General features: G+C 34.6%; 1 protein-coding gene across 2 annotated transcripts in view; it reads left to right on the top strand.

Moving 5' to 3' along the window:
• Window positions 1–13,346, top strand: part of UNC13C (unc-13 homolog C) — a 562,886-nt gene that overhangs the window by 312,944 nt on the left and 236,596 nt on the right. For both annotated transcript variants that reach the window (XM_069459636.1, XM_069459628.1), the window contains 3 exons: window positions 1,864–1,932; window positions 3,597–3,686; window positions 8,296–8,424. In XM_069459636.1, the coding sequence (XP_069315737.1) occupies window positions 1,864–1,932; window positions 3,597–3,686; window positions 8,296–8,424 (288 nt within the window). The remainder of the gene's footprint in view (window positions 1–1,863; window positions 1,933–3,596; window positions 3,687–8,295; window positions 8,425–13,346) is intronic.

Raw genomic sequence — 13,346 nt, 5'->3', positions numbered from 1 at the left:
GAAAGGGGAGAAGCACACAGGGCAAAAGTAAGAAAGCCTAAAAATTATATTTAAGAAAAAATTCTAGGGCAAACACTGACATAACAAATACTATCTGCCAAGCACTCTTAGGATCACCCCAAATAATAATTCATTGATGATATGGTAACTAAGTCCATGCCCTTGAATAAGCTCTTTAACCAAAACCATGCTACATGTCCATCCTGGAGGAAAAGAGGTCTGGGAAGGTAAGCATTTCATACTGGGCACATTTGACACATGAGCTTCTATTAGAAAGGAACAGCAGAAAATTGGATATTGGGCAGAGAATCAGCACAGTTTACCCCAGTGGGTACAAGAGGGCCAACATGGTGGATCAGAGTCACTTCAGCTGTCTTGAAGATTTGTACCAATTGTGGAGGTCAGACAGACAAAGCAACCAGAGACATGCCATGAATCATACTGACTTTTGCAATCATTTGAATGACTAACTTTACTGTGGCCTAAACTGATTATTATAGTGACTCTTCTCTTGTTCTCTTTTAATTGAGAGCTACCAACTCACAAAGATGGGAGTTGGGGAGTTAATAAAGGACAGTATGGCTTACCTCTTCCCTGGAGAAGGTATGATGGAGAATGGCAGAGAAAAATGTAAGATCTCCAATTCATCTGTATTTTCATAACTTCATTGGCATAGAGGTAACTTGCCTAACAAGATGTAGAAGGCAAGTTTCAATTCTTATGATCCTTTATTGCCTCTGCAGAGGTTAACACGATTAAACTTTGTTCAGTGATGTATAAATACGAAGGCAATTTACTCAGAAAACTGGAATTTCAACTTGGGAACAATTCATCAACTCCTGTTAATATTCAGCTCACTCCATAAGACCAGTGACTTCTAGGCATAAGAGTATATACCCCAGAAATCCACCTCCTACGTGAAACTACTGGGAAATGTTTCCATTTTTGTTAATATATTCCAAAGTGAAATTTGGTGTTTACAGAATATTAATGTAGGAAGAGACATATTTTTGTCATTATATTCCATCCCCCCACTGGCTTTTATAATGTTTTTTATGAGAAAACTGGGACTTAGAATAGTGGAGTGTCTACCTATAGGGTTTGTATGTGTGACTTCAATGTTTTTTCCTTGTTTGTATTTAATCCATACAACTTCAACCTTACACTTATTAGCAAACCTCTGTTCTCCCCATCATGTCATACTTCTGTGAAGAGGACAGTCTAACACTGATACAGCATCAAAAGGAGGCAGCATTTTGGGGGGCCTGATTTCTATACTATTTTTATCACTAAATCATAAACATCCTTTAAAAGAAATTGATCCTTTCAGGTTATGAAGTCTATATTTGCTTGCAAAAGGGAAATGCTTTTGCAAATTGGTTTTTGACAAAAATAACAGCTGTTCCCACTTCTAGAGGTGGGGAGAAGTTTAAAAAACTGTGATTTATTTTCTGGGGAGGTGGCATGGTGTGCAGCAGTAGAAAGAAGGATGGGTTGTATTTCTCTTGTTGATGCATTATATTCCAATGAGTTATTATGCATAAAGAAGTACAGAGGCAATTCATTTGAGCTGTTTCTGCAGAACACAACTTTCTAGGTACTTTGTTAGAACAATCATACACTTCTCATTTATCACAGAGAGGCAGTATGACTTGTTGAAAAGAACATGGATTTGATGTCAAAGAGAGCTACATTTGAATCACTGCTATGCCACATAGTAGCTTTAAGATCTTGAACAAGTCACTGACCTCTTTGATCCTTCCTTTCTATAAAATTGAGACAATAACTCATAAAATTGTTGTGAGGACTACTTTAGAATGGCCATTTATTTCTGTTCTTCTATTTTGTGTTTGCTTTGCACAGAGGGAAAAATTCATAAAACTACTGGACCAGTTGCATAACTCTTTAAGGATTGACCTGTCAAAGTATAGGGTATGTACAAAATTAATAGCTTTAAGGTAAAATGCTGTGTTTGGTCCAGATGATTCACTAATCATATTATAAAAATTACCCATTAAGTAATAGAAAAGTAAAAATACTGATCTCAGGTCCTGCCACACTATAAGTAATCCAATACATCTCCTTTGTCTTTCAGGTACTTTGCTCCACATCAGCCTACAATGATACTCCATATGTGTGTGCACCCCCACACATGTGGCTTTAGTTTTATAATTTTTTTTAAAAGCCATCAGATTTAGTGACTCTCAGCTAATTTATTCAGTAGACATATGGGCCAGTACTCATTTTAAATCTCACCCTTTGTTACTGAGATATTTTGCTGATATTTTCCCAATTTCTGAAATTCCTACTGGGACTTACTGCTTCTCTCTTCTGGATAACTACAGTATCCTCTTTCGGAGCTGTCCAGTGTTTATAATCAACAATTCTGTATTTCACCTCCAGGTGAAACACATACACACACAAAAATATACTCATGTATGTAAGTGCGTAAATATAGACACACATGATTTTAGTTATAAAATATCTTAGTTACCAAAAATTTAGTTACAAATCTTAGTTACCATAACTACAGATGCTTTTCTGTATCTTATATTTTTAAATGATTTATTCTAAACATCTTTTCCTATTTGCACATATATATCTCTCGTGCATTCATTTTTAATTAGTCTATTATTTACAGATACCTTAATTGCCTATTTCTGGAAATTATAATACTGAAGTTTTTGAAACTCACATTTCATGTTGGAACTGGGGCCAGTATGAGATGAGAACCAATGGTCCCGCCATTGAAAAAAATTTTGGGGGCAAGAAGAGCCTTGAGGCCACCTCATTTGCCATCTCATTTAGGCACCCCAATTCTGCTCTAGCTCATGTATGTCTAGAAATTAGTTGTGGTTTTCTTGATGGCTCTTTAGAAAGCCAGTCTGAAGACTTTATTTTTCTAATTTTTTTGAGACAGAGTCTCACTCTGTTGCCAGAAGACTTGTTAACATGATAAATTTCTCAATGTTAAAATTGTTTCTTAGTTCAAACATTTTCCTAATTATACCTTTCCTTTCCTTCAAAATTCTGAATATCTGTATTTTTAAATGCTACTTCTCACTAAACCCCATTAAAAGAGACTTTTTGTTGAAATCCAGAATACTTTAGGAGAGATTATGCAATGCAACCTTATTTTTTAACTTTTAACAGTTTCTTTGTGATTAAAGGTAAATATAGTACTTGTATAATTTCCGTACTATTTTTTTAAAAATGTACCTATCTTGGGAAAATCTATTATGAAAATATTTTCAAATTTATACTCTACTCCCTTCTTTTAGAAGCAAAATTATTCTACGAACAAGGTTTAATAATATCATAGAATTGCAATAATGATATCGTTTTGCATATTTTATTGCATTGTGAGGATAAATATGAGTGTGGCTTTCTAACACTAAAAAGTTAACATTTCCAAATTGTTTATTTTCTATGTTTTATGATAAAATATTTTAAGAATAGGAGTATTTTTTTAACTTTTTATGCAGTTTTTTTTTTTTTTTTTCATTTTCTTTCACAGGAAGCTAGTTTTAGTTTATTTTCCTATTGGAAGTTTAATGCTGATAACTTTACCTATTTTCTGTTTCATAATTAACCAGGAAAACTTTCCTGCAAGCAATACTGAAAGGCTGCAAGACTTGAAATCAACAGTCGACCTGCTAACAAGTATCACCTTTTTTAGGATGAAGGTATCTTATTTTATTTCACTGTCTTGGAATGATGTAGAACACATGCATTCCCTGGTGAAATCTTGTTTTACCCTCCTCTTGATCAAGTACCATGTCAACCCCACTGATTAAGCTGTACTGTCTTTGCCTGAGTTAAATGAATCTTCCAATATAAGGTGTATCGAAGAAGAGATTCTCTGAGACACTTGAAACACTCTGATACATTTGACTCAAATTTAGTTCTAAATTAAATCCATCTTAAACAAAGCTCTCTAGGTAAGTGGGCATGGCACTTAAAATAAGAATCCCAGAGAATGGTAAATGGATATGGAATTCACTTCTCATTTTAGTTTTAACTGAAGTATTTTGCTGACTTTTTGCTGCAAGAGAGTAGCTTACTTTTTAAAGTTTAGCCCCCAATGTTAGCAACTTCCATTTTCAGCCCTAGACAAATATACTATGTTTGTGTAGTATATCTGATCACCTACACCACTGGTATAATTGGCTATTATCTAACTATCCAGGCATTTCTTTTTAGATATATCTCTTTTGCTTTAATCACAAGTTCTCTGCAATCATAATTTTGGCCAGCAGTGCAACTTAGGTAAAGCCTTTCCAAAACATACTTGCCAAGCCATGGGCTAAAATTTTTCACTCTTTGAAAGAGAGTATTATGATCTTTATTCAGAAAGTTCCTAGACAGAAAAAAAAAAAAGAATTTTTTTTTCTTTTTATTTGCCCATGATTTTTTTTCATTAGAAGCTCTAAAATTTTATAATATAAGAGAGACAGAAAACAAAGCCATACTGTATCAACGGTCATTTAGATTTTTTAAAGTTTAATTAAAATTTCTTTGGTTTAAAATCAGGCTAAACTGGGTAACTGGCATAAATAGAATTTATGTCAGTTCTGATCTACCAGCAGTAGCTGCTGGAGGAGTGCGTAGAAAATGAAGGTGAGACCCAATCAAGTTGACTGTGATTGACAAGTGATGTCTGCCATTGACACTGCGGGTGAGGAATGGCAGTGAGGATATGCAGTACCAGCACAGTCCTGAACAACTGGCCATACCTCAGCCACAAGCCCCGCAGTGCTTAAAAACACAATCTCCACAAACTTGCGACTACTCCTTCCCCATCTTCACTACTAACTAATGACTTTGCTTCCTATATCACTGAAAAAAAAAAAAAAGGAGGAAAGAAAGGAGAGTGTTCTCAAACTCTGACCACATGTTCCCACTGCCCACTCCATCTGAGTGCTTAATGCATGTGTCCATATACTCTTCCTTCTTTTTTGTTACTATTGATGAGCATCTGTTATGCTAGACAAGATCATCTCTTCCACTTGTGCAATTGATTTCATCTCCTCTTGTGTACTAAAACATTGGTCCAGCAATCCTTTCCACTCTCCTGAATTATCAATTTTCTCCTTGGTACATGCTATTAATTTCCCAATCTTAAAAATACTATTTGACTTCATTTTCTTCTACTACCCAGTTCATCTTTCCTTTTAATAGCAGAACTACTCAAAATAGTCATCTATGCATTTCTTTCCAATTTCTTTCCTCCCATTATCTTTTGAACAATTTCCTCCTCCAATTATCTTTTTTTCCTCATCATAGACAGTATAAGTCACTCTTGTACCGTTCTATTAGTTCTGACAAATGTGTAGTTGTATAACCACCACTGCATGACACAGAACAGCTCTGTAAGCCTACAAAATTCACTTGTAGTCAACCCACACCCTGACAACCACGGCTTTTTTCTCTAGCTGTAGGCTTGCCTTTTCCAGAACATCATGTACATGAAATAATACACAATGTAGCATAACACATTGGATATTAATCCGTGTCATGGAAAGCATCAACAATTCACTTCTTTTTATTTCTATTAATAAGTAGTAATTCTTTGTTATGTATGTACTATAGGATATTTATCCATTCACTAATTGACAGACATTTGAGTTGTTACCAATTTGGGGTTATTACAAATAACAGTGTTATAAATAGTCATGTAAAGATTTATAGTATAAACATAAGTTTTCCCTTTCCAGTTGTTTTTCATCTTCTTGTGAAGCTCTGGATATTTTCCATTCTATCTATCTATCTATCTATCTACATCTATTTTATTCATTCTAATAGGAATAAAGTATCTTACTGTGGTCTTCATTTTATTTCTCCAAAAATTAATTTTGAGCATCTTTCCTTGGGCTGATTTGCTATCTGAACATCTTCTTTTGTGAAGAATATGTTGAATGTTTTTACCCATTTTCATTAACTTGTTTTTTTTTATTGTCAAGGGTTTTAAAAATATTTTTTAAAAACTGACAGATAAAATTGTATGTATTGTGTACAACATGATGTTTTGAAATATATATACATTATGCATTATGAAATGGCTAACTCTAGCTAATTAACATATTCATTAACAGATAAAGTTGTCATTTTTGTGGTGAAAACATTTAAAATCTCTCTAAGCATTTTTCAAGAACACAATATTGTTGAGTTTTGAGAGTTTTTTATATTTTGGATACAAGTCTTTTGTCAGATATATAATTTGCTAATATTTCCTACTTATTTTGCCTTGTTTTTTCATTCTCTTAAGAGTACCTTTTGCCTAGCAAAAGTTTTTAATTTGGGTCTACTTTATCAATTTTTCCATTTATGAGTAATGCTTTTGACTAAACCAAGATCACAAAACACTATTCCTATGTTTCTTTTAAAATTTTTAGTTTACCTTTTATATTTAGACCTATATTTTATTTAGAGTTTTGGGGCTTTTTGTTGTTATTGTTTTTGTTTGATATAAGTTTGGAATATGGGCCAAGGATAATTTTTTTACATATTTATGTTCAATAGTTCCAACACTATTTATTAAAAAGATTTTCCTTTCTCCGTTGAGTTGCCTTTGTACCATTGTAAAAAATCAATTGACCACATATGTTTGAGTCTATTTCTGAACTCTGTATTGTTCAATTGTCTATATTTTCATCACTACCATCCTGTCTTGATCACTATAGACTTATAGCAAATCTTAAAATGAGATAGTGTGTGTCCCCTAAGCCTTTTTCTTCTTTTTCAAAATTGTTTATGCAAATATAATTCATGCTGAAATTTTCATTGGGATTGCATTAAATCTCTTCATCAATCTGGAGAGAATTGACATTTTAACAATATTAAATCTTCAGATCCACTCTTATTTTTTTAATCCACTTAAATCAGACTTTTACTCCCCTCTCTTCACCAAAAATAATCTTGTCAAAGTCACCAATGACCATCACTTTTCTAAATCTAGTGGTCACTTATGGATCCTCATCTTACAAGGCTCAGCAGCATTGAACACAGTTCATCACTCTTTCCTCAAGGAAACTCTTTCCTCTCTAGATTTTCAGGACATTCCTCTTGTTTGATTTTCCTGCTATGTTATTGGCTGCTTTGTTCTATTTCATTTACCTGATGTCATGGGGTTAGAATTACATAGGAGTTATTCCCTGGACCTCCTCTCTTCTCTATCCATACTCATTTAGTATTGTTTCTTTACATTCTTTTGTAAGCTAAAATTTCCAAATTGATATTTCTAGCTAGAACATTTACACTACTCTAGACTCATTTATCAAAAAGTCTACTTGAAATTTACTTGGGTGCCCAATAGGATTTTTAATCTCAGGCTGTCTCAGACTGAGCTGCTAATGTCCCAGCTACAGTCTTCCCATTTAAATTGAGGCCACCTTTATTGTACCAGTTGCTCAGGCTGAAATCTTGGGGTCTACCTGACTCCTGTCTTTCTCTTACACCAGTCATCCAATCTGTCGGCAAACCCTGTTCTTTCTTCTAAAATTTACCAGAATATGATTCCTTCTAACAATTTCTAGTCCTACCACCTTGGTCCAAGCATTATCTTCTTTAGACTGAATTTTTACATTGTTCTCATAACTAGTTCTTTTTTTTTTTTTTTTTTTTACTTGTTCTATAGTCCTCCTTAAGACAGTATAAGGGAGCCTTTTAAAAGATAGTTATGTTGCTAAAGGTAGGTTATTTTTCCCTTCTGTTCAACCATCCAATTTCTTCCCACCTTGCTCAAAGCTAAGGTTCTTACAATGGTCTCTATGTGATTTTTCCCATTTCCATCCTGTTGCTTCTCTGTCTTCATCTACTCTTGCTGTCCTCTGTATTAATTCTATTTCATTGCAACACTTCCTCTCACCCCCTCCTCTACTTTATTTTTCTTTTGCAAATAATATCATCATGTAATATATTTTACTTATTTATTTTATTTATTATCTCTAGAATTTAAGCACATGAGGAAAGAGATCTTTGTTTCTTTCATTCATTGCTGTATCACCATTATCTGGCATAGAATAAGTGATAGATATTTGTTGAATGATGTAATAGAATAGAATGAATGATGTTGTAACAGGTCACTTTAAGTGTTTCCATTTGAATGTTTATAGCCATGACAATTTTCAATAAGTTGTTATATCAGAAAGTTAAAGTGGATCTTTATACATTCTAAGACTACAATTCCTAAACATAGAAAGATCAACTAAAAGCATTTATTAAATATTATTTAAGTACTTTATACAGGATTGCAATGTTATATTGTTGCATTTAAGAAAATAATTTTTCCATCAGGTTCTGGAGCTGCAGAGTCCCCCGAAGGCCAGCATGGTAGTAAAGGACTGTGTCAGGGCTTGCCTGGATTCTACATACAAGTATATTTTTGACAATTGCCATGAACTCTATTCCCAGCTAATAGACCCGGTAAGAAAAAAAAATGTGTGTCTTTTATTATCTCTGCTTTTCTGATTCTAATGTCTGTTTCAATAAGTTTAGAATGAAAGTAAATGGGAAAGTATGCTCATTTAATTTCACATTAACTGCAGGTTTGAGAATATTTCCATACTTTTTCTTCACACTTAAACATCACTTTAATTTATGTGAACTAATTCACTCCTTACAATAGCTTTATATAGTAAAGGAAGATCTTACTGTTCAAGTTTTTCAGGAGAGGAATCAGTTTCAGGAGAATTTAAGTGATTGGTTCAAGGCCACACATTAGGGAAGTGGCGTATTTGGGACTAAATATTAGGATTCCCACTCCTGTTCCTATGTTCTTCTAACTTACACTGCCTGCCTTATCATTTCAGCTTTCTTATCATTTCACTTCATAACAGTGGTAGGTGAAGAAATTTTTATAGAATAGGTGGTAAAATTGTTATATAGCTTAATTTATTAAGAAATACTTCAAAAATATTGAAAGTAAATCAAACATGCCTATACTTACCACCTAGATAACCAAATGTTAACATTTAGTAATATGTCTCTGCTCTTTATTGTTTAAAGGCATGAAATGTTTACACATAAAGTGGCATTTTGCTTTGTACTTCTTCCCAACTCTCTCCCGCTTCCTTCCTTCTTCTTTAGAGATGAACATTGTTCTAATGGTGAGTTTGAACATCTTTTCACATATGTTCAATACACACTTGAGTTTTACCTTCCTATGAATTGTCTGTTAACCCTTTGCTAATTTTTCTCTTGGCTTGCTTCTCTTTTATTAATTAATTTATAGATGATTCTAAATATATTCTGGATACTAATCCTTTGTTCTGTGGATTTCATATACTTCCCTCTTTATAATGTGTCTTTTTGTTTTATTTTCTAATGCACACTATGACACATATTGCTATTACTTCTACAAATTGGTGTTTGGGGATAGCTTGTAAAAATATATCTATTGCCTATCCTCTTACTTGAAGAATGCAGTTGCTGCATTAGATATTGAAAACTGTGTGATTAGCCATGGAACTTTCTGGTTACTTGGGTGGGGAAACTTCTAGAAATAAAGTGTTGGATGAAGGCAAGTAGGACTCTTCCAAACTGGATTTTAAGCTAGGATTCATATAGTGCTACATCTTTGTAGGATCACTGATTCCTTTGACTAATAGGAGAAAAAAATTAAAGCTGGAGTTTGGCCTTATATAAACAAAACAATATATAACCACATACTTGTTCATAATTTTAGTTTATCGACCCTAATGGGGATGCTCTAATTTAAAAACTTAGTTCCCTGGGATTTCTAGGGATTAAATTAGCCCAACCATGTACTTTCTCCATGGGTGGCTTCCTAATGGCTTCCCTTTGTGTGTTCTCTACTCTCTATCTTCCTCCCACAAGGCTCTTGTAATTCCTCTACATTTTCAGCATCATTGTCTTTATTTTACCTAAAGGATAAGATTGAAACTTTTTATTGTACCATGTAAGTTACCAACTTTGTCATCAATATTGCCAGACTTTACCAGCTTCAATTTCCTACTCATTTCAATTTTACACCAAACTGGTCTGCTTTCATGAGCCCTAAATTCTATGATATCCATGAAACGTCCATCTTCTTTCACATTCCTACATTTATGTATCCTGTTCTATATGCCTAAAATGCCCTCCCCCACCCCCTCCTTCATCAAAATGCAGCTCAAATATGACCTCCATTAAAGAAAAAAATTATTCATGATACTCACTGAAGAATGGTAAGGTGGACTATTCAAAGAGGACTATTGTGATAGTTATTCAGGAAGGCTTCCACAACGGGGTTTTACAGTATGAGAGAGAGACTGGGCGCAACTCCTAATACCACAAGGAAAAGTGAGAATTTATAGCCAAGGTGCTGAGGTGGGGGATGGCAGTCACTGGATGACAATTACTAAAAGGTAACATTCAGGGGTAAGGGGGTACTCTGGCTAAACAGATATGACAGGATTCTTGCTGAAGGCAGACCAAGGTGATCAGATGATGGCAGAGGAAGGGAACCTGAACAGATAATCAAAGGGTGATCAGTTACCGAGGGTGGGAGATTCTGGCTAAATTGACTTAGCAGGATTGTTGCTGAAATTTGACAATGCAATGGAAGCTCAAAAGTTGGGGCCTAATTAAAAAGAGAGCTCAGAGGAATCTGACCAAAGTTTGGCCAAAGACAGAATCTTTTTCACCTCCTGGTCTGCTAATTCACACCCAGTGGATGAATCAAACTGCCAAGGTAAAATGACATACCTTACTCAGTGTCTTTCTAATACCTAAATGATTATAATAGTAAACAAATTAGGCAGTTTATTTCTATAAGAGAGCCCCATCGAGAGTTCCCATAAAGCAAACATGCCCCTAACAAATAAATAAATGAAGTGTGTCATATCAAAATAAATCTAAGCCAACTTAATATTTTCTGACTTGGCTTTTAAAACAAAATATTTACATAATTTTCTTACTAGTTTTCTTTTTAGGTAAATATATCTATAGATTTTATATGAAATTTTGTCAACTTAGGGAATGCTTGGAGGTAAGCTTTAAATCTAATAAAAATACTTTTTAATAAAAATTTGTTATCATATGAAATTCTAAAGAAAGCACCCACTGGAGCTGAATAATTTAGAATATTAACCCTTCTGAAGCCATTTTGGAATAATTCAAATGATTAAGGCTCATCTCCGCTCATTTGTCTGCAACTCCATTTTCCTGGGTATTCAAGTTAAGATGTTTTTGTCTCATACCACACATCTGACTTGTGTTCAAATTATGACAAATTTACCTTCAAAGTTAAATACCTTAACTGAAAACTAAGTGTAGAGTCTGAGCACTTTTCACCAGCTCCATGCTTCTACCCTGGTCCAAGACCGTCATCACTGGTCACTTGGATTACCACACAACTTCCTAATAGAGCTCTATGCTTGCAACCTACCACCTTACATCTGTTCTCAACAGAGCAGCCATAATATGTTTTTATCTACTTTGTCAAAGATTAGATGGCTATATGAGGATGGTTTTATATTTGGATTTTCTGTTCTGTTCCACTGGTCTGTGTCCCTGCACTTGTACCAATACCAAGCAGTTTTAATAATCACAGCCTTGTAGTATAGTTTGAAGTCTGGCAAATTAATACCTCCCATTTTGTTTTTATTGCTTAAAATTGCTTTTGCTAAACGGGGTCTTCTCTGGTTCCATACAAAGCGTAAAATTATTTTTTCTATATCTGTGAAAAATGATGTTGGTAATTTAATAGGGATTGCATTGAATCTGTAGATCACTTTGGGCAGTATAGACATTTTAACAATGTTGATTCTTCCGATCCACGAGCATGGTATCTTTGACAAAGCAGACAAAAACATACTCTGGGGAAAATATTCCTTATTCAATAAATGGTGCTGGGAAAACTGGATAGCCACATGTAGAAGACTGAAACAGGACACACAGCTTTCACCTCTCACAAAAATCAAATCACGGTGGATAACAGACTTAAACCTTACGTGTGAAACTATTAGAATTCTAGAAGAAAATGTCGGAAAGACTCTTACAGACATTGGCCTAGGCAAAGAATTTATGAGGAAGACCCCTAAGGCAATCACAGCAACAACAAAAATAAATGAATGGGACCTGATTAAATTAAAAAGCTTCTGCACAGCCAAAGAAACAGTCACAAGAGTAAACAGACTACCTACAGAATGGGAAAAAATTTTCGCATACTACACATCAGATAAAGGACTGATAACAAGAATCTATTTAGAACTCAGCAAAATCAGTAAGAAAAAATCAAACAACCCTAAGTCCAAACTCTTTGCCATTATCCAAAGTCCCTCTGAGTTTTAAGCCTGACTATCCCTTTTTCACTTCAACATCATCTCCACCTTCCATTCTAAACTTCAGCATGCTAAACTCCATAATGACTTCGCCTGTATTATCTTCACCTGCCTGGAGTGTGCTTCACTTCCCCAAGCCCCCCTCCTCATGGCTAACTCCAGCTCAGCTTACCCTCAGAAAGCTTTTATAATCTCTTCTAGCTGGATTAGGTGTTTCTGTTCCCTGTACTCATGATATCTTGTCATGAAACCACCAGTGTAGTTATTAGGCCAAATTTATCAGGCACATAATATGACATCAGTTTGGTCTGTCTTCCCCACTAGCCTGTTAGTTTCATCTTAGTATCCCCAAGTCCCCTGTGGTGCACGTGACTCAGAGTAGGATTGATAAAGAACTTTCCTAACACAAGTAAAATTTTATAAAAACAGCATTACCTTAATTAGTTATGGATAGTCTCCTTCACAGAATCTACTTTAAAACCTATGGTCAAGAAAATGATTTCCGATATCAAAACCCTTGAGTTCAAATCTTGGCTCTACTGCTTAGTTCTGCAGCCTTTGATGAGCTATTTAGCCTCTGCATGTCTCAGTTTCTCTATCAGGGAAAAGTTTTGATATTCATGCTACTTCTATTTTATCTGAGTTCTCTCTAGGTGGTATCAAACCTGAAACCAAAAGTTAAGAATTCCAAGGCTGTTAAATTCTGATTATTTAAATGTGGAAGCATACTTTCTCTCTCCAGAGGGACTTTGAAGAAACATGTAAAACTAAAATGCTTGGAATAGAAAAGGAAAATAGATTTGATAGAAATGTCAAAACAGTTGCAGTTAAAAGAATAAGATGGAAGTGTGGTCTTCGGAGGCTGGCTGCACAGTCAGTGGGTGTATTTACCCTGGCTAAATCACGAGGCTCAATGTTTACACTTCAGCTTAAAGTAACAAACACCAGTGTGTCAATGTGGGCAGAGGTCATTGGTCTTATGCATAGAGATAAATGAGAGTCTAATCTATAAACTAGGACAGATACTCATTCAGCAAATATACACTCAGCATTATCATGTGC

This window comes from Eulemur rufifrons, chromosome 2 (genome assembly GCF_041146395.1).
Source record: "Eulemur rufifrons isolate Redbay chromosome 2, OSU_ERuf_1, whole genome shotgun sequence".
In the NCBI taxonomy this organism is placed as follows: domain Eukaryota; kingdom Metazoa; phylum Chordata; class Mammalia; order Primates; family Lemuridae; genus Eulemur; species Eulemur rufifrons.
Note: the sequence above shows the minus strand (reverse complement) of the source record. Positions and strands in the feature narration are given on the sequence as shown.